The 24,663-nt window shown below is 55.2% G+C and overlaps 10 protein-coding genes across 10 annotated transcripts, besides 1 other annotated feature; all 10 read right to left on the reverse strand.

The window, feature by feature from the left end:
- Positions 1–171: 171 nt before the first annotated feature.
- Positions 172–1,461, reverse strand: LPMP_357060 (hypothetical protein; the record flags this gene model as incomplete). The annotated part of the gene is made up of 1 exon (XM_010705331.1): positions 172–1,461. One exon carries the CDS (start codon positions 1,459–1,461, stop codon positions 172–174), a length of 1,290 nt encoding a protein of 429 aa, XP_010703633.1.
- A 1,182-nt stretch (positions 1,462–2,643) lies between these two features.
- Positions 2,644–3,138, reverse strand: LPMP_357070 (hypothetical protein; the record flags this gene model as incomplete). The annotated part of the gene is made up of 1 exon (XM_010705332.1): positions 2,644–3,138. One exon carries the CDS (start codon positions 3,136–3,138, stop codon positions 2,644–2,646), a length of 495 nt encoding a protein of 164 aa, XP_010703634.1.
- Positions 3,139–3,628: 490 nt separating this feature from the next.
- On the reverse strand, positions 3,629–4,489 carry LPMP_357080 (DNA-binding protein, putative; the record flags this gene model as incomplete). Its single annotated transcript, XM_010705333.1, has 1 exon — positions 3,629–4,489. One exon carries the CDS (start codon positions 4,487–4,489, stop codon positions 3,629–3,631), a length of 861 nt encoding a protein of 286 aa, XP_010703635.1.
- Positions 4,490–5,065: 576 nt separating this feature from the next.
- Positions 5,066–5,605: a repeat region.
- A 1,137-nt stretch (positions 5,606–6,742) lies between these two features.
- On the reverse strand, positions 6,743–10,654 carry LPMP_357090 (nucleoporin, putative; the record flags this gene model as incomplete). The annotated part of the gene is made up of 1 exon (XM_010705334.1): positions 6,743–10,654. One exon carries the CDS (start codon positions 10,652–10,654, stop codon positions 6,743–6,745), a length of 3,912 nt encoding a protein of 1,303 aa, XP_010703636.1.
- An 890-nt stretch (positions 10,655–11,544) lies between these two features.
- LPMP_357100 (hypothetical protein) lies at positions 11,545–13,683 on the reverse strand (the record flags this gene model as incomplete). Its single annotated transcript, XM_010705335.1, has 1 exon — positions 11,545–13,683. The coding sequence occupies one exon, from the start codon at positions 13,681–13,683 to the stop codon at positions 11,545–11,547; it is 2,139 nt and encodes a 712-aa protein (XP_010703637.1).
- A 1,286-nt stretch (positions 13,684–14,969) lies between these two features.
- LPMP_357110 (chaperonin, putative) lies at positions 14,970–16,583 on the reverse strand (the record flags this gene model as incomplete). Its single annotated transcript, XM_010705336.1, has 1 exon — positions 14,970–16,583. The coding sequence occupies one exon, from the start codon at positions 16,581–16,583 to the stop codon at positions 14,970–14,972; it is 1,614 nt and encodes a 537-aa protein (XP_010703638.1).
- Positions 16,584–17,403: 820 nt separating this feature from the next.
- Positions 17,404–18,210, reverse strand: LPMP_357120 (ribosomal protein L1-like protein; the record flags this gene model as incomplete). Its single annotated transcript, XM_010705337.1, has 1 exon — positions 17,404–18,210. One exon carries the CDS (start codon positions 18,208–18,210, stop codon positions 17,404–17,406), a length of 807 nt encoding a protein of 268 aa, XP_010703639.1.
- A 723-nt stretch (positions 18,211–18,933) lies between these two features.
- On the reverse strand, positions 18,934–20,805 carry LPMP_357130 (RNA editing comple protein MP63; the record flags this gene model as incomplete). Its single annotated transcript, XM_010705338.1, has 1 exon — positions 18,934–20,805. The coding sequence occupies one exon, from the start codon at positions 20,803–20,805 to the stop codon at positions 18,934–18,936; it is 1,872 nt and encodes a 623-aa protein (XP_010703640.1).
- Positions 20,806–21,234: 429 nt separating this feature from the next.
- On the reverse strand, positions 21,235–21,642 carry LPMP_357140 (hypothetical protein; the record flags this gene model as incomplete). The annotated part of the gene is made up of 1 exon (XM_010705339.1): positions 21,235–21,642. One exon carries the CDS (start codon positions 21,640–21,642, stop codon positions 21,235–21,237), a length of 408 nt encoding a protein of 135 aa, XP_010703641.1.
- Positions 21,643–22,453: 811 nt separating this feature from the next.
- On the reverse strand, positions 22,454–23,866 carry PDI-2 (protein disulfide isomerase; the record flags this gene model as incomplete). The annotated part of the gene is made up of 1 exon (XM_010705340.1): positions 22,454–23,866. The coding sequence occupies one exon, from the start codon at positions 23,864–23,866 to the stop codon at positions 22,454–22,456; it is 1,413 nt and encodes a 470-aa protein (XP_010703642.1).
- Positions 23,867–24,663: the final 797 nt, after the last annotated feature.

The raw sequence follows: 24,663 nt of genomic DNA on the forward strand, positions 1-24,663 counted from the left end.
CGTCGCATCGGACGACAAGACACAAAAACCGTGACTGGTCGCACGCAGACCTCAACCAGCAGCGCCACAGCCGCCCTTCGGGAAGGAAAAACAGTTTTTTGCGTTCTTCGCCCAATTCAACCCCACTCACCCCCTTCCCACTCTACAACTCCCAAAACGGCCACTGGCTGGCTACGCGAAAGCCGCCATCGCAGCCGCGGCAATGTCACTCGCCCTTCCTAGAGGCGATAGACCCTCCTCATCGATCTTGACAACGTGCTCGCTGATGAAAGTACGCTCCATAACTGGCGGCGTTGCTTTGCTTGTAGCCATCACCCCCACTGTCGGGGCACGATTGTGCCGTGGCGCATGGGTGCGGGGTATGAGAATAGCCTCAACGATCTGCATGGACTCAGCTGACAGAATCTCCTTCAACCGCGGAGTCGCTGTATCTCGCGCCCCGCTCGTCAGCAGAATAACAACATTGTCCAGTTTCCCCGCTGCTGCGGCAAACTGCAGTAGGGTGCCTCTCAACCCAAGCCCGAGCTCAAACCTGTCGCCAACTCGCTTCAAGCCCCACAGGCGCCGTCTATAGTGGACGTAGCCCACGCTATCTAGCACTCCATCGAGCTTGCACTTCTCCATCATCGCGGTGAGCTGCTGAGGAGACCCGAAGTACGCAGCAGACCAGATATTCGTCATCGCCACATCTTCAGTTTCGCCGCTCTTTTGAATAGCATCACTCACGGTGTCGATCGGCACCGCGGTGTAGCCTGCTGTCGTCAAGGTGGACGCCGTCCGCTGCGCCTTGGTTACGCGTCGTGCTTCAATCTTCAAGTAGTGCCTCGCCACCTCGAGTTGATCGACAAGGAACTGAAGTCGTTGGGCTTCCATCGCGTTGTGGAAATCCAAAGTACGCTTCGCGCTTGTAGCGACGGCGAGTGGCGGGTGCACAAGGTCAAGGGACGTGCTGCTGTACTTCGCGCCGCCAAAAATTATATAATCCGGGGGCAGCATGGTCGGCAGGGTCGCGAGAACCTCCCTCTCCGACCAGCGCAGAAGCGCAGCTGGTGTGAGAACGTGCGGAGCTATCACGTCGGTCAAAGGAAACTTCAGTGGTGGTGAGCATGCGGACGAGCCCTCCATCAACACAGGATAGACCCACTTGCTGTAATCTGGGACTTCTTCGGGACTCACCGGCTTCTCCTCGGAAGAGGCATAGTTAACCGACATCATCGTCTTTGGAAGCTCCTCCTCTGTCGCATGGAGTTGGGGGAAGTCGAGCGACGGCAATGCAGGAACCGACGGAGCAGCAAGTGGCGCCGGAGTTGGTGGCAACACAGCTGGCATACTAGGAACCAATATGGGCACTGCAGGGGGTGATGCAGCAGTGACCTCTTTCGCCTCTCCCGGGAGCACAAACGTGACCTTCCGGGAAGTGGCGGGGCTGGCAGGCGCCACAGGGGTGAGTACGGACGACATCGGAGTGGAAAGAGAGGGCAGCGCTGCTGGTGGAATACCAGCCGAGGGTGTCAGGTACGATGCGGCCCTTGTCGTCGGCACTGGTATTGCCGGCTGTGTGAGCTGGGACACAGACACCTGAGGCTGTGACAGCACCAGCGGGCAACGAGTGGGTAGTTCGACAGGCAGGGTGGGAGTGACCCGCACTGAGCCTGCAGGGGAGGAGGGGCTTATATGAGGCACAGGCAAATGGGAGGAGGAGACGCTAGCGGAAGAGGTCGAGGCGAGCGAGACCAACGACGGTGCAGCGCACTCTGCAGATGGTGTGTTCGGCAGCAATGGAACACCCAGCCCGAAGGTTGGTGTAAACGGCACGTCTGCCGGCTGCGGAACCGCCGAATTCGCAACTGTAACAGGGCGAGGTACGACGGGGTGCGTTACGGGCGCATATTGCGACGCTAGGCTTAGCGTGGGCGGTGCAGGGGAGGGAACGGCAGCGAGGATCGAGGCTGCAGGCACTGTTGCTTGAGGCGGTGTGACAGCAAGCGGAGAGGTCGCTGCAACCGGAGCTGGTTGGGTCGGCACTGGGATAGGTATTGAAACGCTGGCGGCGCGGTTGCCCAGAAACATCTCAATTCGAATGAAGCCGACTCGGCAAAAATAGAAAAAATGCTCTGGCGCTACCGGGGCACCGCCACGATCACACGGAAGGGATGAAGTGCACTGTAGCGCTAAGGACGTACATCAGAGGACAAAAGAGACAGCTGCAGCTCAGCAGAAAAGAATGGAGAGAGACAGGTAAAGGGAAGTATTCGATAGGAGCAGACACAGGAGTGACCAAAGACGTTCCGCGTAGACAGCCCTGTGCATCACACATTGTCAGCACAGTGACGATGAAGTACCAAGTTCGAGGGAGACAAGGGAAGTTAGGATGTTGATTCCTAAGCTCCCCTAATGACGCAATCAAACAGAACTACGACGTTGGGTCGCCGTGAACAATTCCTAACCCGAAAACAGACATTCTTCTTCCACCTCGTTATTCCTCCGTGTTGTGCTTATGAAGTTGGCTCGCTGAAGGCAAAAGCACGCCGCCGCCTCACTGGTGCAGGCGACTGAGACACTGTCCACGGTTGCCTTCGGCGCCCCGTTGTGTGCACTATGTGAGCAGTCATCGCGGGTGCAGAGATGATCCCGCCGCAGTCCCTATGTTTGCGCCTGCTCCTCATTCATGCGCAACACATATGCGTACTCTGCCGCGCCCACCGGCTGTACGCTCAGGCGTGACTGTGTGAAGAGAGCCATCTTCTGCAGCTCCCTACGCGACTTCATCGCCTGCAGTGTCACGACAGCGTTCCACTTTTCCACAAACTTCACATCCACCATCTGCCATGGGTTTTTCTCCTTCGTAGCTTTTGGGTCAAAGTACTCTGAGGTCTTATCCAGAGCAGTAAAGTCGTCGTACGCCAACCGCACTACCTCAGCAATCCCAGCAACTCCTGGCTCCTTTGTATTGCTATGGTAGAAAAGCGCCTTGTCGCCGACTGCCATTGCACGCATGTTGTTTCGTGCAGCGTAGTTGCGTACCCCATCCCATGTAGAGGTTTTCTGCTTCGCCAAGTCGTCGATGGAGAACTTGTGAGGCTCTGATTTCAACAGCCAGTAGTGTATATCCTCCGCGCGCATGCGCTTGCGGCTCATTTCGGTTCTGTAGGTGAGCGCGGTTCAAGGCAACGAAGAGGGCAGACGAGCTACCTTAGATAAGAAGATGAGAGCATCGAAGAGGGCAAGACATTCTGGATACACATCGGCACAAAATCAACCCTAAGCCACATACATGTGTTCGCGCCTCGGCACACCGATGGTGAGTGGGAACTCATTGTGCCTCATACACAGCCTCGTGGACTCGATAACACGTTAAGCACGGTGGCGACGCGTAAGTCCCCTAGGCAACATTGACGAGCTTGGATAGCGTGCCCTCCTTCCCGTTGCTTAGGCAACAAGAAAGCACAGGAGTGGCGTGCGTGTATAAAGTGATGCCACTCGCTTCTCTGCTGCTGCGAGCTTGCGAGTACCCTGAAGATGCGGTGGGGCTGAGAAATCAACAGTAGAAACAAAGCACAAATCAGAGTGGCACAGCATGCAGAGAAGAGGGATGAAGCTACAGCTCTGTCCCAGGATATAGCAGTCTTCACATCGGCGACGATTCCTCCAAATCCCCCTCGTCGAGCCACTCCCCCTCTTCCTCGATGCGGATGGGGCTCACCTCCTCCATCATCGGCATGGCCGCTTGCGCATTTTGAGGAACCTGCTCGAGTCGAGGTTCGGCGTCTTGATGGAACTGCACAGCTGCGTCCTGCTGCATCACCGCTGCCTGAGCCCCTGCCATCGCTTGCCGGCGTCGATCCGACACACGCGACACCTTTGCGGCATGCCGCAGTCTGGCCTTCTTCTCCCGATGCTCAGCGCTACTCCGGGCGTACTCAAGCATGCGCCGCAGCGTGGCGCTTTTGGCAGAGCGGAGCTGAATGTTTGTGTTTCCTGACGTTGTGCTTACCTCCAGTCCTTCGTAGAAAGTGTAGATGCGAAGAATCTCGCGGCTGTCAGCCGAAGACATACCGATGCACGCCTTCTTCACTTCCGCAGGCGGCACTGGTGTAGCCCTCAGCTCCGTCACAAATCGATCCTCCATAAGAACCTCCATCGCTCGTGCAACCTTTGATGCCGGCGCTTGAACGCCATTGTACAGATAACAGTTGTTGACAACTGCCCGCATGTCAGCCATAAAGTCCGCCGCGGCCCTGTACTCGTAGCGCTGCAGTTTCCTATTAATCAGCTCCCAGTACATAGGCCGAGGAACATGCTGCGCATAGTCCGGCAAGGAAGATGGGTTTCTGAGAAACAAGTCATTGCTGTCCAGTTCAGACACGCACTCCATGATGCGGCGACAGTCTTCGTAGAAAAGGGCATCGAGGTAACGGAAAATGTCACTGCGCCGCCTCTTCAGACGACTACGCAGCGCATCGACCAGAACCTGATCACTCGAGGGCATGCCGATTTGTTTTCGAGTCTTCGTCGCACACGTCGCTCAGCGCTCACTCAGACCTCCGACGAGAACCGCGGCGCGGCGCACCGTTCATTCAAAAAGGAAGTCAGAAAAAGTCGGGTACGTGGTGCAAAGGTGCCACAAGTGAGCAAGGAAGCCCATCAAGACGAGAGCCAACCAGGTAGCCTAGTACGAAATGGCTGTCACCGGCGTCTGTATCAGGACAGGCACAAAAAGAGACGTTGGGGAAGAGATGCAGTGGCCGACAGTCCTAACCGCACCAGCTTGGAATCCTTTGTTTTCCTTTGGTATGTGTATGGGAGAGAGACAGAGAGTTTGTGGGCGAAGAACAGCAGCTGGATACACATTCTTCGCCTGTACCACATCGACTCCTAACTCTCCGCATGACTTAGTCGACGTGACGCTCGTCGAAGTTGGCACTAGCACCACTGAGGTAGCAAACTGCATTGAGGTCTTCACATCACGTAACCAACTGTGCACTGAAGGTCTCAGCGCACGCGTATGACCATTGTGACTTAATCGCCTCTTCTTTTTCCTTTTGACTGTTCGTCTCTCTTGCTGTTACAGTGGCCATTCTGCCATACAACACGAGCTCAACTACACTCGACGGGGCACGCCACAGGTCCACCGCGCGGCGTCAAAGCAGCACTACACAAGGGCTAGAGCAACGCCGAGCCAGTCATCAGAGCACAGCTCCTGCCTCCACCTCTACCCGCCAGACCCGCGCCTCACAGGTCGCCTCACAGCCGCTCCCATTGTGCTGGCCGCCACCTGGCGCATCCCTTGGCGTGGCGCAGGCTTCCCACACCAGTAGGCAGCGAGGGCCGAGTGGGACACGTTTGGGCCACGCTCACACTCTGCCCATCGTGTTGAGGACACAAAGGTCGTCCCGGTCGCAGGCCGCTCCAACGCAGCGCCATCCAGGAGCTGAACGCCGACATCCGTAGCAACAGCTCGCTCCAACCCCCTCCCCACGTCGTAGGTACCTTGGCCCCGTCAACGCCAGCAGTAGCTCGGGGTTGCCAGGGATAAGGGGGTCACCTGAATTCACCACACTGGGTAGGCGCTGGGCCCTGGTTGCCACGCGCTGAGGTGTTCCCCAGTCATGAGGGTATGCTCCCCTCTCCAAAAGAAAGCAAAAAGATGAGCGTCACCACCGACACGCCATGCCTTCATGAAAAAGAGTCCACCGACTCCTCTACGGTGGCAGAAGAAAAACGCAATGCGATGACAAGGTACATGAGCAGAAGTATAATCGCCGAAGTAATGTAGTCTCGCGCTCCCCAGATAAACGAGCGCGTTGGAAAAGATCGATGTGGACTCGAAGGCAACGGTAGTGCGCCGCCGTGACCGGGTTGCCAGTGGTTAGGATACAGGAACATGCTGGCATACCACACATCGCTGTCGACAGGCTTGTTGCTCGAACTGTTTGCGTCTTCTGGTCTCGCGAACTCCAAAACAGCGTTCGCGACGCTCGACCAACACCGATGCAGTCGAGAGTTCTCAGCGAAGCGCATCATGTCCCTCCTCCGAGCTACAGAGGGACTCACAATGTAAGGCCGCTGCTTCAAGGTCGTGGTCAGCGAGAAACGCTTGCGGCGCTGGTGAGAGTATCCAGAGCTCCACAACACGATGGTAAGAAACGCAGTCATCAAGGATCACGAAGGTATCATCAGAAAAAAAAAGGAGAAGTGTGGAGAGGAGAAGCGCGGTTGAGTATCACTGAGACAAAATACAGGACCGCATCTATCATTGGGTTCGGGTACAATATTGAAACAGTCCTCTTGACTACTGCAGTGCGTGTAGATCGCGTCAGAAGAAACGAGACGACGCGCACCTTAGAGATCTGTTCAAGAGACACCGTCATCGAACAAACAAAAAAACAGAGCTCATCTACCCGACAAATGATCTCGATCGACGCAGCCCCACAGCCAATGTACCAGCCAACGCTCACAACTTCACAGCTGCAAGTTCACGCGCTTTCAGCTTTCCTTCGTATTCCATGAGGTTCTGTCGGATGACCGAAACCACCCGCAGTCATTCTGATTGGCCCAGGGAACATATTCAAGACTACACGAAAACAAAAAAAAAAAACAAGAGAGACACCACACGTTACCACACCATTTCCTCTCTAGAGAGCGACACCTCCACCCCCTTTTCTGACAACCAGCAAGTGCGACGAATTCACGCCTTGCCGAATCGATTTATGCAACAAAGACGCCACAAGCGGAGGACTCGCTACAGACACACGCCACTCGCGGCAAGCGTGTTGGCTTTTCGCAGTAGCTCCTCCGCTCGCTCCACAGCCAGCTGCTCATTTGGGGATGTGACAATGTTCGCAGCGCGGCGAATCATACTGCGTGTGGCGGCCATGGCGTTGGTGACGATCCACTGCTGCACAGACCCGCGTCGGCCGAGGTCCGCCAGATTTACCAGCACCGTGGCGTATGCGTAAACAAGATAGCCCCGCGTGACACCAGCCTCGGCAAACTCCACACACTCCACACCTGTGTCATCCCTCCCTTCAAGGATGCTCTCGTACGTGATGAAGAGCACCTTTGGATCAACAGCGAGACTCATCAGCAGCTGCACCACGTGCGCCGACCCTGTCGGGGCACGCAGAAACGCGCGAGCCTCCAGCAGCCGCACTAGATGTGAAAGCGGAAAGCAGCTGATTTGGTGAAAGTACTTGTCAATGAGTCGCTTCGTAATAGTCTCTGTTTTGTCCTTCTGGTTCTCATAAGCACGGCTAATGCAGGTGGCATACACGCCTGCGTCCGTGACGTTGGAGCAGAGCAGCGCATCCAGCTGCACCTCCGCACCCCCCAGCGCCGGATACATGCCACCCACCTCTATCAGGTCGCTTGCAGAGGCAACAAAGCTCGACAAGAACTCGATATGTTGCACGGCAACATCACGCTCCGTCACGACATCACCCTCCCACTTCACACGACGGTCGAGCGTGGCGCTGCCGGAGGAAAGGAACTCGGTGGCAATGCGATACAAACGCTGCTGCGCCTCCATCAAGCGCAACTGCTGCTCCACCTGCTGCGTTTGGTCGGATTGACACTTCCTGGCACAATCGAGGGCCTCGCGCAGGCACCGGAGGCGATACTGAAGCCGGTCAGCTACTGGCGTGTCGGGAAGCGGAGCCAGGGCCATGACAAAACATTGCTGCATCGCGCCCCGGTAATCGCCTTGCACGCTGGCGAGGTAGTGCGCATACTCCTCAGCCAGAACCTCGGCATTGCGCCGCAAATAGTTGCTAAGAAACGGTGAGCGCGCCGCCACAAGCGTCTCTCGCAGCAATTTGGTCGTATTCCTGTCGTCGCGGGGGGCGCACATCCAGTCGAAGAGGAAGCAGTGCGCATACTCGTCTGACGGCTCCACCTGCCAAATGGTTCCAGAACGACGCGGTCCGCCAAGGAGGTCCTCCACCACGCTCCGATGCGTCAGCCACGCAGACTCCAACGTAGAAACAACAAGCTCCAGCACCTGCGTCTTGGTCTGGTGCGCCGAGTAGGCGCTGGCGTACCGTGTCTTATCACCCACTTGGCAGGGACCCTCCGCCAGAAAAACAGCTAGCGCCGCGTTACCCGGGTCCAGCTGCGCCGCCGCGTGCAGCAAGAGTTCCACCGCCACATTCTCACGTTTCAGGCTCCGCAGCTGCTCACAGATGCTCTGAAGCGCACCAGAAGGCCAGTATGCCGCAGCCTTAGCACCAACCTCGGCAGCCCACTTGTGCATCTGTGCCTCTGTGTAGAATTGAAGAGACTCGCCGCGAGTCAAGGAAAGCATATCGCTCTGCAGCTGATAGGTTTCCGAGCTGATGCCGCCAAAAAAGTACGGGCACTGCCGCTGCAGCTGTGCGAAGGAGACCACTCGGTGCCCAGACCCAGCACTGATTCCATACTGGGAATCTAGCATCACCTGACTCAGATAATGTCCAAGCCGCTGTGCAACGCCAGCGTCTCGCATCACCTGCGCAAATGTAACCGATGCGTCTTCAGAGTAGAGTGGGATGCCAAGAACGCGCTGCAGCAGCGTCGTCGCCTGCCACGCCTTGTGCACCAGTTCGTAGCAGTTGTACAACATGGCCGCCTGAAGCCGCTTCACGTCCTCGGCACGCAAGCTCCGGTCGCGTGGCACCATAACAACGACTTTGTCTACTTGCCACTCGTGCTGGAAATTCAACGTACGCTGATGCTCCGGCAGTACGCTGATAGAAAGACTGTCCAAGTACTGGATGATTTTTTCGAGCACCCGCACCGTGGTGGTTGCACTGCTCTGCGTGATCGCGCTCATTGCCGTATTCCAGAGTAGGCACAGCGCTCGGGCAACAAAAGCAACGAGTCCTGTCGCAAATGGTGACATGAGCACAACGACATTTTGGACCTCCGCATCCATTCCGTTACTCGCCTGCGTCACAGGCAGCTGTAGGCTGCGCAGCAGTTCGCGTGCTCTCCTCAGTACTTCGGCGCTCGACCCGCTCAGCAGTTGTTGGCCAAGCTCATTCAATGGCACCCCATCGTCGTGGCTGCTCAAAAACGCCGAGTCTTTCGTGAACGGCAGTGGGAGCTTCGTCGTTGCGTTCAACGCGCCAACGGCAATCTGAAGGAGCATCGCCGCGTAGTCAGGCGCACTGTACACAGACGTGAAGCGACTGAGGAGACCCTCGCGGCAGTCCGCATCGCTTATCAACAGAATGAGGTACAGCGTATCAACAGGGCGGGCTTGGGCAAAAAGTGAGAGGCCATGGCGGTGCACCACGACGTACGTCGGTCCGGGTGAGCAAACCTGAGCGCACAAGTCAGAGAGGTTTTGCGAGCCCTGCGTGGGCATCCGCTCGATCGCGTCGACTCGCACAATACGCGAGGATGAACCGCTGAAGGTCGCCACGATGTCCCGCACGTTTTGATGGGGTGCTATTACCGTGGCAGGGGAGGTGGCGGCGAGCACTTCATCAGAGGCTCGGTCGTCGTTCATGTCGCTAAAGGCCGCCAAGAACGCCGACGCGGAGGCGTAGCAAACACTGATTTCTTTGTTTACCGACAAGTACGAGGGGGTGTGCGATTGCAGAATGAGTTCAGCGCTGAAGACGGAATCGAATATGTTGATGTAGCGGTAGCGAAACTGGTCTCCGTTGAGGGCGATGGCCATGAGGCGGCACCCTTGCGCATCTGTCTCTATCACAAAAAGCCGCACCAGCGGCGCTGGTTCGCCATTAGAGGTGGTATGCGAACGCGGCAGACGACCGGGACGGTGGCGCAGAGACAGTATGTAGCGCATGCCACCACTAGGGATCAGACGCCACAGGCTAATCCTGCTGCGCTCGCACAGTGTCGCCAAGATGCCGTCACGCTCGTCCACCACGAGATCGATAAGTCCGCCGTGCATGCCGCCTCTCCAAGATTGCCACACGCTCGCAACAACTGATGTCACCTGCCCAAGGACAGGGGCGGTGGAGAGCCAATAGCCGTAACTTACCATTCGTATCTTGGGAGTGATGGGGGTATTATCACGCATGTAGCGCACCTCATACACATTGCCGTCCGCACCTGCGCAGAACACGTGGCCGCCGCTGCCAATCGCCTTCGTTATCACGGTGTCAGTGGAGCAGCTGTACCCCAGATTAACAACCTTCATCTCAGCCTGCGCCCCTTCGCCCATAATGCAAAGGCCTAAGAGGAACATCATGCTGGTGGTGCCCACGGGAATGATGTATGTCACGTGCGGCTGGAAGACGCCACTAAGGGGCCGGAGAGGAGCGCCGACAACGCTGATCAGCTCGGGAATCTCATCGTAGATGCAGAATTCGCGACCGCCATGGTAGTCCCAAATGACAAGACGGTTGTCTACAGTGAACCACACACGGGACAAGTCGGCAAACACGCCGGTGAGGGAGCTGTAGCGCATCGACTTCCACAACTCCAGCAGCGGTTCTGGCCACGCCACTCCGCCTACCGGAAAAAAGTCAGGGACGGCGTACGTCGAGTCACGCGTACTTAAAGCGTACGAGTTCGACCGTACAAAGCCGATGGCGTGTGGGTTGGGATGTCGCTCCACTGCCGCACTACTAAGTACCGCGCTCACAGTGTCCTCGACCATGTGCTTGGCGCCGTGTCGCGCCGTGCTGAGTTGTTGCTGCATCCTCGCTGTTCTCACCAGTGCGCGTACACGGGCGCGCGAGCACCGTTACGCCCACTCAACTCCAGCGAGGGGGGCTCGTTGCCCTAACGCTCCTCAGTGCGCTGCAGAGCACACGTGAGTAGAAAAAGAGAGAGGTGAGTTGAGGAGGCCGTCCAAACAAACGAAAGAGCAGTGGCTAGAGAGCACCCCCGCAAACAATGTCACAAAGAGACACTGCAAACCCCACGTCCAGCCGCAGGTGGAGGTAAAGGTAAAGAAGGGCGATTAAAGAAGAGACAGTAGAGCGTACGAGTACGCCGTCATGCTAGCTGAGGCAATCCAGCAAGCCTTCGCCAACTGCACCCACTCTGCGGTGAACATGTGGCTGAGTCATAGCAAAGAGCGACTTGCGTGCCACTTATCGCTACACGTGAGCACCGACAGAAAAAGCAGCTGCCACATTATGATCGACAGCACCTAGCTTGCCCACTGTTTTTTTTCCTCGAGAGTGGGAGGCCTCCTTAACATTGTCACCGTAACATGCTTTGAAATTGATAGCCAGCGGCGCTCATCCCCCTACACGTGCACATACAAGAAGTGAATACACGCGCACGGCGCTGTAACGAAGTTTTTGCCACCAGCGTGACACCCACCACAGTTGAGGACAGCAATTTACAGGTACAGAAAGAGGGGGAGAAAGTCCAGCGTTTGACGCGCCCACGCGAGTGGAAATGACATCCCGTGCGCGTTTCGCAGAGCAAAAGTGGTTATGCGGCACCGAAGCGGAGACCAGAGGAAGAGGTAGTGCGCCGTCACCCCCGCTCCTCCCTTCGATCCGCTTGACGACGTTTGATGGGGCCCACAGCTCTACTGCGCTGTTTTCATTTTGTGGGTGCGCAATGTGGGTCTCATTAGCTCTCTCTCTCCTCAGAGTCAGAGCTCGATTCGATGAGCAGTGCCCCAAAACGGGAGGAAACTCCTGATCGAATGGAATTTTTCGCGGCTGAGCCCACGGTGTTCGCTTTCACACCGTCTCCATCCGTCACATCAGTTTGGAAGCTGATGCTGTTACTCTGTTCCTCCGTCCACCTCCCGCGGCTAACGATGAAAGGGCTCTGCAGGGAAGCGCCAGGTGTGCTGGTCGCCTTGAAGCTAGGAATAGCGTCGCTTCGCGGTAGCAGTGCCGCCCTCGCCTCACCCCTTCCTTCCACGCTGGTCACAGATGGAGTCACGTGTATTCGCTCTGCTTGCTTTTTCCGAGGTGGAACGCATGGCAGAGGAGGAGTTTCAGTCCGCCCAGCGGGTGGTGCGGCGTCGGATGTCGCTAGAGATGCCACGCAAAATGATGGACTTGTGCTGCTTCTTTCACTCGCTACAGCGACGTTCTCCACTGTCGCATAGTCGTGGCTCTGGGCATCGCTGTAAAAAGCAATCGAGTCGGAATCGATATAGTTAGGTGAGAGACTCGCAAACCCCTTGGACTTCAGCGGAACAGGATGCACTTTGGTCACCTTTGACTTGGGGGATTTTGGCACTGCACCACTGGCATGTATCACCGATGCGTCGACAGACTTGTGACTCTCCACGCTAAGTGCGACAGGAGTAGGGCAGTCCTTCGTCACCGCAACAGTGGAGCGCGATTGTTGCGTCGACTCCAAAGAAAAGCTAGAATGAGAACGCCTTGTGGTGCTAAGGCGTGGGTGGGTCGCTGGCAAAGGAGGAACATCCGCGACATTGTCGAGCGTCGCTAACCGCTTCGTCGCGGGTGCATCACGCACCATTCTACTGCCCGATGCTGTCGGTGTCAGCGCGTCAGCCTCAGCTGAGTGCACGGAACGTTCTGACGTAGTATGGCACGAGGCACTTGGCCCCGCCTCCAACGTTGCAAAAGCGTTCATCGGCGCCACCGAGGGCGTCAGCGCTTCGGGGTAGGAGTGGCACAAACTTTCCCCCCGTTGCAGTTCACTCTGCGTGATCACCGAGAGCGGCGGCACAAGATAGGCACTGAAGAAAAACACCGCCTTGTAAACAGCCTGCAGGAGCGGAAGCGAGTCGAAGCGCAGCTCGATTGTCCCACCCATTTGATCCTCTGCCACTAGTGTGAGAGGCCGAGCATAGCGCACGCGGAGTGAGCGCAAGGTGAGCTGCACGAGGCGCACGCGGGACAAATAGGACTCGGCAGTCAAGGCGGTATGGTCAACCTGAAGACAGACACGCTGAAACCCACTCTGTTCTGTCCCCAGGTTGTGGCGCAGCTGAATGCCTTGCACAAACCTCATACTGTCCATTAGCGCAAGCTCGGCAGCCGAGAAGAGATCACTAGAAGAAGAAACCGTCTTGTTACCAAGCTCTCCCACGGCATCATCACTGGGTCGAAGTAGCGGAACAACATGGGCCGGTGGGGAAACGGCAAGCAGTCGCTCCAGTTGTGCAACACGGCGTGCTAGCCGTGTGATTATTTGCTGTCGTTCAGCCAGTTGAAGCTCGGCTGTTGCATTATAGCCGCATTGTCTCTGTGTGCGGTCAAGATTGGCCAAGACATCTTTGACACTTAACAAGTCCGCGTTCTGCGTCCGCCTGTACTCATCCTTTCGAAGGCGTCTGAACTCGTTGATGATGACGTCGTACTCAGCGTCTGTGCGCGGATGAAGATCTAAAAGCCACCCGTAACTCACTGCTAGCGCGGCTCTCTTCCCCAGTCCATTTGCAACGTGTCGCTCGTGGGAGGTAATAGGCAAGCCATCCACATCCTCCAGACCGAAGCCGATGGTGAGCAGCGCCATGAGGCGGTAGTACGGGTGGCATGAAACAGGGCAGCCCTGCAGATGCAGTGACTTGAGGGAGACCTGCTTAGTGAGCCCGCGAAATGACTGAATTCTGTTGTGCTGAAAGTGCACCTCGGTGACATACTTGTGTGTGCCGAAGAATTCAAAGCTGGTGAGTCGGTTGCGCTGCAAGTTTATCACAAGGAAGTTCTCGTCCTTTCGTTCAGCGAGTCCCTCCAAGGACTCCACTCCTTTATCGACCAAGTCCAGCCTGTGGAACACCATCCGAAACCATCAGCAGAAGTACGCAACACACGAAGAGAGGCTTTCAGCTTTCACCGTAAGTAGCGCCGCAGGTCGATCCAACATTCGATCGCTGAGGAAGTTGGCCAAAATGGAGAACAGAAGTGCCCGCAACAGCAAAAAAAAAAAGCGATGTCAAGAAAGAGAGTGGATAAAAGAAGGAGAGAGAGGTTAAAGTGAGGAAAAATACGTATGTGTGCGGTACTGTACATCCAAGGGAGCTGCTGCTCTGGAGTACAAAAAACATGCAACACTGCCCACACAGACGCATCAGGGGTCTTTTGTGAACCGCATATCGATATCTCGCCGAAGAGACAGAGGAAAGAAACGAGACTGCAGCAACGACGAGTGAGCTGGGGCGCACACAAGGCTAAACGAGAGGTGATCCAAGACCCTTGTGTCGCTCTTGCCTCCCTTCAGCTGCGTGGACCGAAGAACACCCCTCTCCTACACCTGAAATGCAATGCTGATGTTCATACGACTCATTCTTTTGCTGGTTCCCGTTCTTTCACTTCCGTTGCGCGCCTGTCAGGAACTTCAGTGAGGACTCCCTTATTGATAACCCTGTCGGCGCTTCTGCAACTTGCTCCCCACTTTTTTTCGCTCTCCTTTCCGCCTTTCGCCTTTTACAAAGTGGACGAAATGCGGACGGAGAAGCCACGGCAGATTTGTATCGCAGACCCATCAAAATGCTTCCCTCACACCGTCGAGGGCAAGGGAGCTGCACAGCAAAGACCAGGATGAGAACCGAGGCAGCGCAGGGAGCGTACTCCACCCAGGAAAGTCACGCATGTGCACAGGAGAGTCACATCTGTCTTGCTCGTTTGGTAATCACTTCCCCCTCCATCCTTTTCGCATTGAGGCAGGATATCATGACATACTTCGCCTCTTTTTTTTCCAAAACATCAAATACGGGAAGAAAAAGGGCAAAAGACGGGCTCTCTATTTTCGACGTAACAACCAGAGCCCGTTACGACGACTAGCAGGGTCCCAGTGGCACACATGAGATCCCCACTCGCGGCCCAACTTGCTCCGCACAGACACACACACACACACACGCACACACACACACACACACACGCACACACACACACACATGTTTGCTGTCTGCTCATTTGTCCAAGCGCAGTGTTACAGAGCGCCGCCTCGTACAGTGGTAAGTAGACAAGGAAGAGCACAAAATGATAGCACGCAGTACCACTTTCTTTTTTCCGTTATAGGTGGCATTAGGGGGTCCTCATGGCCCGATCGGTTCTCGTTTTGTTTCCTCAGTCTGCGTCGCGTGCTTGGTCCGGGCGGTTTTTGGGGCCGCCAGCCTGCTTCGCCACGATGATCTGGTTCACAGACAGTACCGTGAGCACAGTGTCGGTGGCCAGCCTAATTGCCCAGAACTTGGTCATATGGGGCTCAACAATACCCGCCTCCACCGCATCCAACGTTGTGCCATCGTTCAGGTTGGCGCCCTGGTACTTCTTGCCAGCGTTGTGATCCGCCTCCAGCTGCGTGACCATATCAGTACCGTTGAAGCCACTGGCCTCGGCAAGTGTGCGCGCCACCACCTCGAAACTGGAAGCGTACTTGCGCACAGCGTACTGGTCGAGACCAGGGTTCGCTTCGGCATAGAGGGTGAGTTCTTTTTGCAGCTCCATCTCCACCGCGCCGGCACCCGCCACAACCCGCTTGTCCTTCGTCAGCGCCTTGAACACGTTCACGCCGTCGTCGATGGCGCGCTCCACGTCATCCAAGACGTTCTGCGTGGCACCACGCACCACAATTGTGGAGAGCTTCGAATCGTCCCGGTCCTGGACAAACGCCGTCACGTTCTTGCCACCAATATCAAGGACATCCACCGAGTCGCAAGCGCCCATATCCTCCATGGACGGCGCGTCGAGGCGAGTCATCACACGAGCACCAACAGCGGCACAAAGACGACGAAGCTCGAACTTGGAAGGTATGCGTACAGCCATCATGCCGAGACGGTTTATGAAATGCAGCGCCAGATCGCCAAAGGTGGAGTTGGAAACGATGAGGTTGGCGCCAGACTTGTGAATGTTGGAGATGATCTCCTGCATAATCTCCTCCTCCTTGCGGGAGTACTGGATGAGGTCCTCGGCGTTCTCAATCAGCGCCGTCCCTTTTGTCTCCAGCGATGGCACGTCCACAGCGCAGCTGTACACGGCCACCTTGGCGCTCTTGAGGTGCTTCAGGTTGCTTTCTGTGTTGCGCCCGATCACGAAGCCGCGGACAAGCTTCGTGGACAGAATTGACTCGCCGTCAAGCTTCACCACGCGCACGTTGTCCACGTTGAATGAGCGAACGTTAGACGGGCACACATTGATGCAGGCGTCTGCTACAACACCGGCGAGGAAGCCCTCATACCCGTACTGCTTTGACGCAATGGAGGTTCGGATCGCATCCATCACCTGTTCCTTACGGAGGCAGTCATCGACAGATTTGCACACCATCGTGTCTAGCAACTCCAGGCTCTTACTGCCCGCCTTCTTGTAGCCTTCGATGATCTCGCTCGGGTGCAATCCCATGCGCACCAGCGACTCCGCCTGTGAAAGCAGCTCGCCACAGAGCGTAACCACAAAGTTGGTACCATCGCCGACCTCCTCCTGCATGGCGTTGGCAGCCTGCACCAGCAACTTTGCGGCGGGGTGTTCCACCTCCAGCTCGCGCAGAATGGTGGCGGCGTCGTGCGTGACAAACAGCTTGTTGAGATGGTTGATGACCATTTTGCATAGCCCGTTCGGACCCATGGAGCTGCGCGTGATTTTCGACAGCTCGCGGCATGCCTCAATGTTCTTCAACACCGGATCATCTACAAACGCCGAGCCATCCTTCAGCATGCTCTGCGGACCTGTCTGCATGAACGCCATGGTTTGAAAAAATTCTTGCCAATAGAAGAATGCAATCGTGCAAGAATATTGTGCAAGGAGCTCCTTCGTGCTTTATCGGGATGAGAAATGGGGATGAAAAGCAGCTGTATGCGTGCGAATGCAATAGCACCTTCAGCGACACGTCAGGTAAAAAGAGCTGGCAATAGCTTCTCGCCACCGATAACACACGCACACGCAACAATGAAGAAATAGAAGAAAATATGTGAATCAGAGAGTGGAACAGGCTGTTGGCATCATAATTTGCTTTGCACAAGTGTGCACGTTGGTGTAACTTGCAATGAAGGAGCCTGGCGGAATCATACACTCAGTGAACGCAGCGCAGACCGAGGCCCACAGTGTGAGCCACTACGTACCAGCGCTGTCGTTGACAAGTACACACTCTGGTAGCTGCCCCCCTTCTCCACAGCTGCATGGCGATGCCAGCTTCACTTAAAAAGCTCCAGCCCGCCCCGGAAAAAAAAAGAGGAAGAGGAAAAATGACAGATGAAGTAAGACTGTTCATCGTGATGATAAAACTTCGCGGCAATTAAGGGAGCACCTTTAGAGCCACATTAAGAATTAAACAGCTTAGCGCGACAACAACGACAGCCTCCCTTTCTAGTTTCCGTGGTGCACCACACTGCACACCGGCCGTTGTGGGGAGCGCTTTCGCCAGGGAAACGCAACGCCGCCGACATTGCCATCAGGTGACGGCTCGACGGAGGTATGTGACTGATGCAATCCACAAGTCACCGGCGAGGAATCCAACATCACTGCAAGAGTCATCACTCGCGCCCTTCTAGTACGCCCCGCCACACAGTCAGGCCTCCACTCTGCTACGCTTCTGCGGCGCCTCCTCCGACTCTGCCACCGGCTGAAACTGAAAAACATGTCCGAAGATAGGCAAGCCTACTCGCTTACCGTTTGTACTTGTGGCCGCAACGCGGATGTGGAGAATATTCTTCAGAGGCGCTGCATCGGCGTGCTTAACAAACCTGTCCAAGAAGGTTACAATGTTCTCGACAATCGCCTGGGCTGAGAGTCCGGTGTGTCCCACGCGGCACGTTACCTGGTTGTCGCCACGGCGCGTCACCACGACAGTGTGTACAGCCTTTCGCAACTTTTCCGCAAATTTGCCTTTGCGGTTTACCCATGCAGGAACTTTTCGATGTTCGAGAAACTCTCCAGTAAGCTGCCGCGGGTATTTGGTGAGCCCGTACACAATGAAATGGTCGTAGCTCTTGGCGAAGGCACGCACCGCCACAGGGTCTCCCACCTTAGCAGCAAGCTTCTTACTATCAACAACGCGTCTCACACGCTTAGCAACGGCATCACCATCCTCGCTGAGACCGTAAACTAAGTCCTTGTACTTCCGCTGCGGTGGGGGTGTAATTAAGCACAGAGTTCCGCTGACAGTTTCGTGCGGCACCACGAAGTACAGTGGAACGCGATGCGCCGGTGGCGCAGCGAGAAAGGCGATTTGAACGTCGATAGGTACGCTGTTGCTTTCTCGCGCCGGCGCAAAAAGATCAGCGACGTCGTGGCTTGACGTCTGGACGGCGGCATCTGAAGCAATAAAGGAAACAAGCGCCTTTACAGCTTCCTCCGTTCGAACGAGGAAACTCATCTTATTGCACAAGAGCAGCACGCCAGCAGGTACCGAAGCAGAGATACACTTGAGAGAAAGTGAGGTATATCTTCAAATTTGTGCAAAGTGGGATGAGACCACAGAGGCAAACCCGTCTGCACGCGCTTCTAGAGGTATATACCTCACGTTTCGAAATGGAAAAACAAGGGACCAGTTAAGACAAAGTTTTAAAAACGCGGGACAGAAAGGTGGGAAAGAGTAAACTTGAGGGGAAAAGTAGATTCCAGGCGCAGCTCATCCATGGCTTCGCATCAGTCTCCTCATCTGCTACATGTGCAGTGGTGTATACTCAAGACACAGTGGTTCCTAGCTACACAAAGACTCGCCAGTACATGACACCTCTGACTTTCATCCGTACAACGGCAATGAAAGAAAAAAATCAAGACACTGGGCGATACACCACAGGAAAGACACACTCGGGAATGGTTATCAGCCCTCCCCCATCACACAGAGCGACAAAGGTGTAGTTCAGGCTAGCCCACAAGACGTCGGGCACACAGACGTCACACCAGCACTAGTCGGCAGAGCCGCAACTAACCTCGCTTACCCACAACCGCACGTACAAAGAAACCGCAGTCCAGTCTCCCCTTGTAGGGAATTCATTGGGAGCGTCTCGTACAGCGCAGCCTTGTACCACTGCTCTTTTCTGTACACGCTAAGAGACGGGCAAGCCGCCGGAGTCCTGGGAGCCCTGCCAGCTACTCAGCTCAGCTTGGCAATAATTCCCGTCGGAAAAGTAACGTGCACGACGGCGGAGGAATACGTCTTTTGCGTTTTCTTATCAGTGAAGGGCAAAATGCGCAACGAGCCACACGCGAATATGTGGTCGCCTTGCTCGAGCGTTTTGCCCAAGGTTCTCAAGGCATCTGAGGTACAGCGAACAGGAATCACTTCAGCCTCCTTTTCGGCCGAATCGGAGACATAAAGGGACAAGAGCAACGCCCCTTCATTCGATACTTCGACATCCAGTACGCGACCTGCCACAGTAATGTTACTCACGGACTGTGCATAGGGTGTGAGTTCCACTTCCGTCCACACCGATCGCTGTGCAGACGAGCCGAAGGGGGATGTCATCGTGAGATCCACCGGGCTGGGGATGAAGGCTGGTAAATCCGGCACTTCGCGCTTCTCCTTCCGTGACGCCTTCGGGAGCTCCTTCCCATGCTTGGCCTTGCTGTGCATTCGAAGCCCATCATGCATAAAAAAGCTCTTATTGCAGATGGTGCACACATGCGTCGAGGTGGGCGCCTCCTTAGCCGATGCGCTGGCGGGACACGCGGAGAAGGAGACAGAGGATGCGCCGTCAGAAACAAAAGCGCTGCTTGTGACCGCGACTGCCTCCACTGCTGCATACGAGGCGGCTGCAAAAGAGCTGGTGGTGAAGGGGCTCGGAGCTGCAGCAAATGGAGACGGAGGGATCGCATCAGCAGCAGCCGCGAACGGCGACGTCGGTATGGAAGAGGAAGTCACAGAGGGTGCTGCATTCCCAGGCTCGACAGCGGCCACATCTGCAGGGACCTCGACCGAGCCAAACGGAGAGTGCCCTTGTCCGACAGACAGAACGTTTGTCGTCCCCGCAAACGGTGAGTCACTGGCGCCGGCGGCGAAGGGAGAAGAAACGACAGTGTTGTCCTTCGTTGACGGTTGCTCGGCGGCGCTGGGCATGGGTGCCGTAGCAGGTGGCGGAGTCTGTCCAAACATGGGGAGCTGGCCGAATGGCGTTACCGGGGCTGTTTGCTGCTCTGCGAACTCCATCCTCGTGGCAGTTCTCGGAATGTCCTTTGTTGCTTTTCGAAGAAACGGGTTCGGGCACCGAGAGGGGCGCAATGGACCGAGAGACTCATCAGACGCCATTGCAAAAGCGTCGCTTTCAGTAATGTGATAAAAATTGGCTTTCTCGTCATTCGCCATGATAGGGCCTGCCTTGTCAGTGGCATATTGGCAACCCTCAAACGGGTTCTCACCTTCTGCAATCACGGCTCCGTACAACGGCTCGCCGCAGTCAGACGGGCGAGCAGCAAACACACGCATTACCATCGTACTGTGAATAAACTGATTACCCATTCGCTTCAGGCCCGTGTCATCCCATACCGAGAGCATCTTCTCCATCACGAGACCTGGCACCTCCCGCTCGGCCTGGTGGAGTGGTTTTGGGGCCGGCTTCGCACGGCGCGCAGAGCGCTCGTGAGTATCGGGCACGATTGGCGAGACGACAGTCGGCGCCTGCGGAGGGGCGTTACGAAACACACCTACCGGGGTCTGCTGCGCTTCCTTCTCTCCCTGCCCGGGACCAGCGCCTGCCTCCACGGTGCCCTCGCTGTTGTGCACCTGTTGAAGGTGCAGTTTTGCCGCCATCTCCAAGCGAAAAGACTTCTTGCAAACGCTACAGTGAAAGCGCCGGTCGGGGATGGTACTCTGACTCCGCACAGCTTCCACCAGAACGGCATTTGAGGCGCCGTTCACGGAGGCCAGAGCGCCCGATTCGTGTACGGGGCGAGCCCATACGAGGCGCAGTCGGCGCAGAGCGCAGCGGCACGCAGCAGCAGCAGTTAGGACACCGACTCGCCTCTGCATCGTAATCACCTGCGGCGGAAAAAGTCGCCAGAGAAACAAAACGCAGTGAAGAGCGGCACCTCAGATTGGCCTGTGTCACCCCACAAATATGATCCCAAGGTCTACGCTATGAAGGCAACAAAAGAGATGAACAGGGAGGGAATGCACGACGGTGGAGAAATCAGGAAATAGCGGCAAAGAATTACACGACACGTCCAATGCTGCACGTGTTCCCCAGTGCTACTCCAGTACTCAGGGCCTCAAAACTCGACTCTCACGCACGCAAGAAAGGTGAGAAACAACGGTGAACGCGCTGTAGAGGGTGACAACTACTGCCCCTTTCAAATTCGTACCATTACTACACTCTCTTTTTTCAGAGCTGTAAACACACAAATGCCTTGAAAAGCAGAGGCACCATCGCGCGTGGGCCAGAAAAGCCACGGCTCCCTGTTAAACCAGCTGAGCAACCGATACAATCGAGCCTAGTGAGTCCGTCACTAGCAACTCTGTGGCAGTGAAGTAGGTGCCATGAACAGTTATGTACCTAGGCTTGTGAACGAGCTTTGATACCACGTGAACGAGTTCCCCTTCCTTCAGATTTGCGAAACAGTATCCTGCCATGGCTGCTCCTCGGCATCGCAGGCGAAAAACCTGCTGCGTCGCTACTGTACGGAGGGCTGGGGGCCACTGTGCAGGGCTACCACACTCCGTCAAGAGCAGCTTGCACGACCACTCCGGCTCTCCTTGGAGCATACCGCGACTGGGGCTTTGAATAACGCCGACACACGCATGAATGGACAAGTCACCGATCAACGAAGCCGGAGCACTGCCTTGCAGCAGCAGCTTTGACAACCGCATTTATGCGGCACACTGGCGCACGCGCTCGCGGGCCCGTAATACACAACCGTGATTGCGCGCACCGTGCGCAGGTAAAAGACAGAGAGTAAGCACAAAATCGTGTAAGAGAAGTCAAAAGGCAGGAGGAGGGAATCGCAAGCACGGCAACAAACAGTAAAGGCATTAGAGAAAAGAACGGTGTAATTCTCTTGAAGCAGCAGTTCGCTCTCGCGCGCTTGAGAACAGCGCCGCCTAGGGACAAACGTTCACGATCAGCTCGGCGTACATATTATCTTGGCTGCCACAATCCGTCGTCCTGATCACACAGCAGCGCCACGCAAGAACAGTAGTTCCCCGGCCTGCATACAGCAAACACGTTCTATACACAACTGTCACATTAGCAATAGTGCAGCCGTTCCATTATGTGTCATTTGTTTCGCGTATTGTTACTAAGCCCAAGAACAATTTATCGATCTGCAGAAAAAAAAAACGCATATACTTGCAGAAGCGTTGATTTCAGCATTCTAATTCTTTTCCAATTATGATTCCTCGAAACTATGCCGATGAAACAGCAACGAGCGCGCACACAGGTTCCTTCCTTCTATACCCCTCACACTAATTTTGCTCGCTAGGGAACAGTGCCAAAAACTGTCGATGTCACAACACATACACAAAGGTCACAACGGTGAAAGCTAAATAAGAGAGAAAAGGAATGCAGAAGGAGTGTTCGCGCTCTTTTTGTCTTCAAAACGATACAAAAAGAAAAGACTAATAGTCGCGAAAAACGTAGCAAATAGTGCTCCCGTCTTTCAATGCCACATACACTGTAGCCCTACAAGTCACCCTCGTCACTGCTGCCGGAGGAAGTTGTCATGTGGGACTTCACGAACTCCTCCATCTCTTTAGCGCTCCGGCCTCCCTCGTACACCATCGGCGGCTTGCCAGCTGGAATGAAATATATCGTTGGGAAGCCGGACACCTGAAACTTCTCGCGGTCGAAGTCGTTCGTCGTGGCATCCATCTTCGCAATCATCACGTTCTCGGACTGGAGATTCTTGGCCATCTTCTCGTAATCGGGATGCAGCTTCTGACAGTGCCCGCACCACGGCGCGTAGAAGAGCAGCATCACGTTCTGCTTGCCGTCTGTGTACTTGGAGATTGTCTGGCCCACAACTGTCGTGAGGCCGTTCACCGTTTCCGTGGTGGGGACCTCGTCAGACATCAAGGTCTGCTTCGTTTCGCCTTTGATGTACTTCTCAATAAATTCAGTGATTGACTCGACCGTGACTGGGATGTCGACTGGCATCACATGATGGCGGCGATCGTGGTCGACCACGAACGCCGGGAATTCCGCACCTTCAGGAATACCCAGCTGGCGCGAGACAGGTCGGTACTGATCGCCATCAATGTACGTCATCAGCACCTGCGAGCGATACTTCTCCGCTACCGCCTCGAGCGACTTCTTCAGCGTCGGATCCGTGTTCTTGTCGATAAACACCCAACCAAGCGGCTTCTCCTTGTTCGCCTCCATGTACTTCTGAAAGCTCATCTGGCCGAGCTCACCGAAGAAGTCCAACACCGCAGTTGCGAGAAAGTTCTTCATTGAAGCGTCCGTCATCGGCGAGGCGCTATCGTACGCCTCGCGCTCCTTACCCTTGCGGTACACCGTGACAGACTCCATTGCATCCGCAGGAGAAATGGCAGTATCCGTCACGAGCGCAAAGTTCATTTCAGAGCGGAGAGAGTCAGCCAGCTTGGTCATCATCGACGCCATCTCTGAATCGGCATTCGCTGTCTTCACTACGCAGAGAGGGAAGTTCTCCTTCATGAGGTCCTCGAGCTCCTCAGCCTTTGCGACTACCTTCATCGAGGGACCAACATGCGACTTCATGTACGACGCAATGCCGTCAGCAGTACGGGGACCATCGTAGGCCTTCACTTTCACGCCGTTACGGAAGACGTACAGTGTGGGGAACCCCTTGACTTCGTACTTCTCGGCAAGGGCCTTCTCCGTGGTGCAGTCGACCTCCGCCAGCGTCGCGATTCCGGTCAGCATCTCGGCGGCCTTTACAAACTCCGGGGCCAGTGTCTTGCAGTGACCGCACCACGGAGCGTAAAACTTGACCAACGTCAGATCGCCGCTAACGACGTTGTCAAAGTTATCTTGGGTGGCCACCTGCACCTCTGCGGATGTGAGGCAGAGGAGAAGGGTGCACACGAAGAACACAACGTATAAGAGCTTCATTTTTCGTGCCTATAAAGCAGTATCAACAAGAATCGGATAGAGTGGAGAACTGTACCCAAGCCAAGATACCGAAATGAAGGCAACGTTGCCAGTGTACAACAACGCGCGGCAGCCAAGAGAGAGAGAGAGAAACGCATGTACATATTCCCAAAAGAACGGAGAAGCAGATCGAGAGAGACAAATGGAGAAGAGAGAATGCGAGGAGGAGTCAGTCAGGAAGTTTTTAACTCAGACTAAATACGCGCACTCATTCAAATTTTGTGCCACAGCGAGAAGACGTTGTGGTGCCGTCAAGAGCGCGCTTCCTCATCATGCATGAATACTGCTGACAATCGAAGCAAAATCAAAAAGTTCAAACACCAGACGAATCCTGTGCTCCCTCACCTGTTGTCACCGACGCATCTGAACTAAAAAAGGAAAGCGGTAATGAGTACTGAGATAAGCCCTAGCACGCACCTCAGCGGGCACAAAACTCACCGAGCTCTAAGCAGCGAGTCTACCACTAGAAGAGCACAAGTCACCTGAGCACAGAAGTGAAACATGCAAATTCAAAAGCACCTTCCCTCCTGGATTTAACTTTTGTTAGTCATCCTGTTCTTATCGATACTTGCATAGCATTAGAAAGGCACCAACTAAGCAAAAGAGCAAATGAAGATTTAGTACTAATTGTGAGATTAGTATGATGCAAAGTAGGACATGAACAGAGCATGAAATACATATATATATATATATATATATATATATATATATATATATATATATACGTATACGTAGTAACGAAACAACGACGTAACAAA

This window comes from Leishmania panamensis (genome assembly GCF_000755165.1).
Source record: "Leishmania panamensis strain MHOM/PA/94/PSC-1 chromosome 35 sequence".
Classification (NCBI taxonomy): Eukaryota; Euglenozoa; class Kinetoplastea; order Trypanosomatida; family Trypanosomatidae; genus Leishmania; species Leishmania panamensis.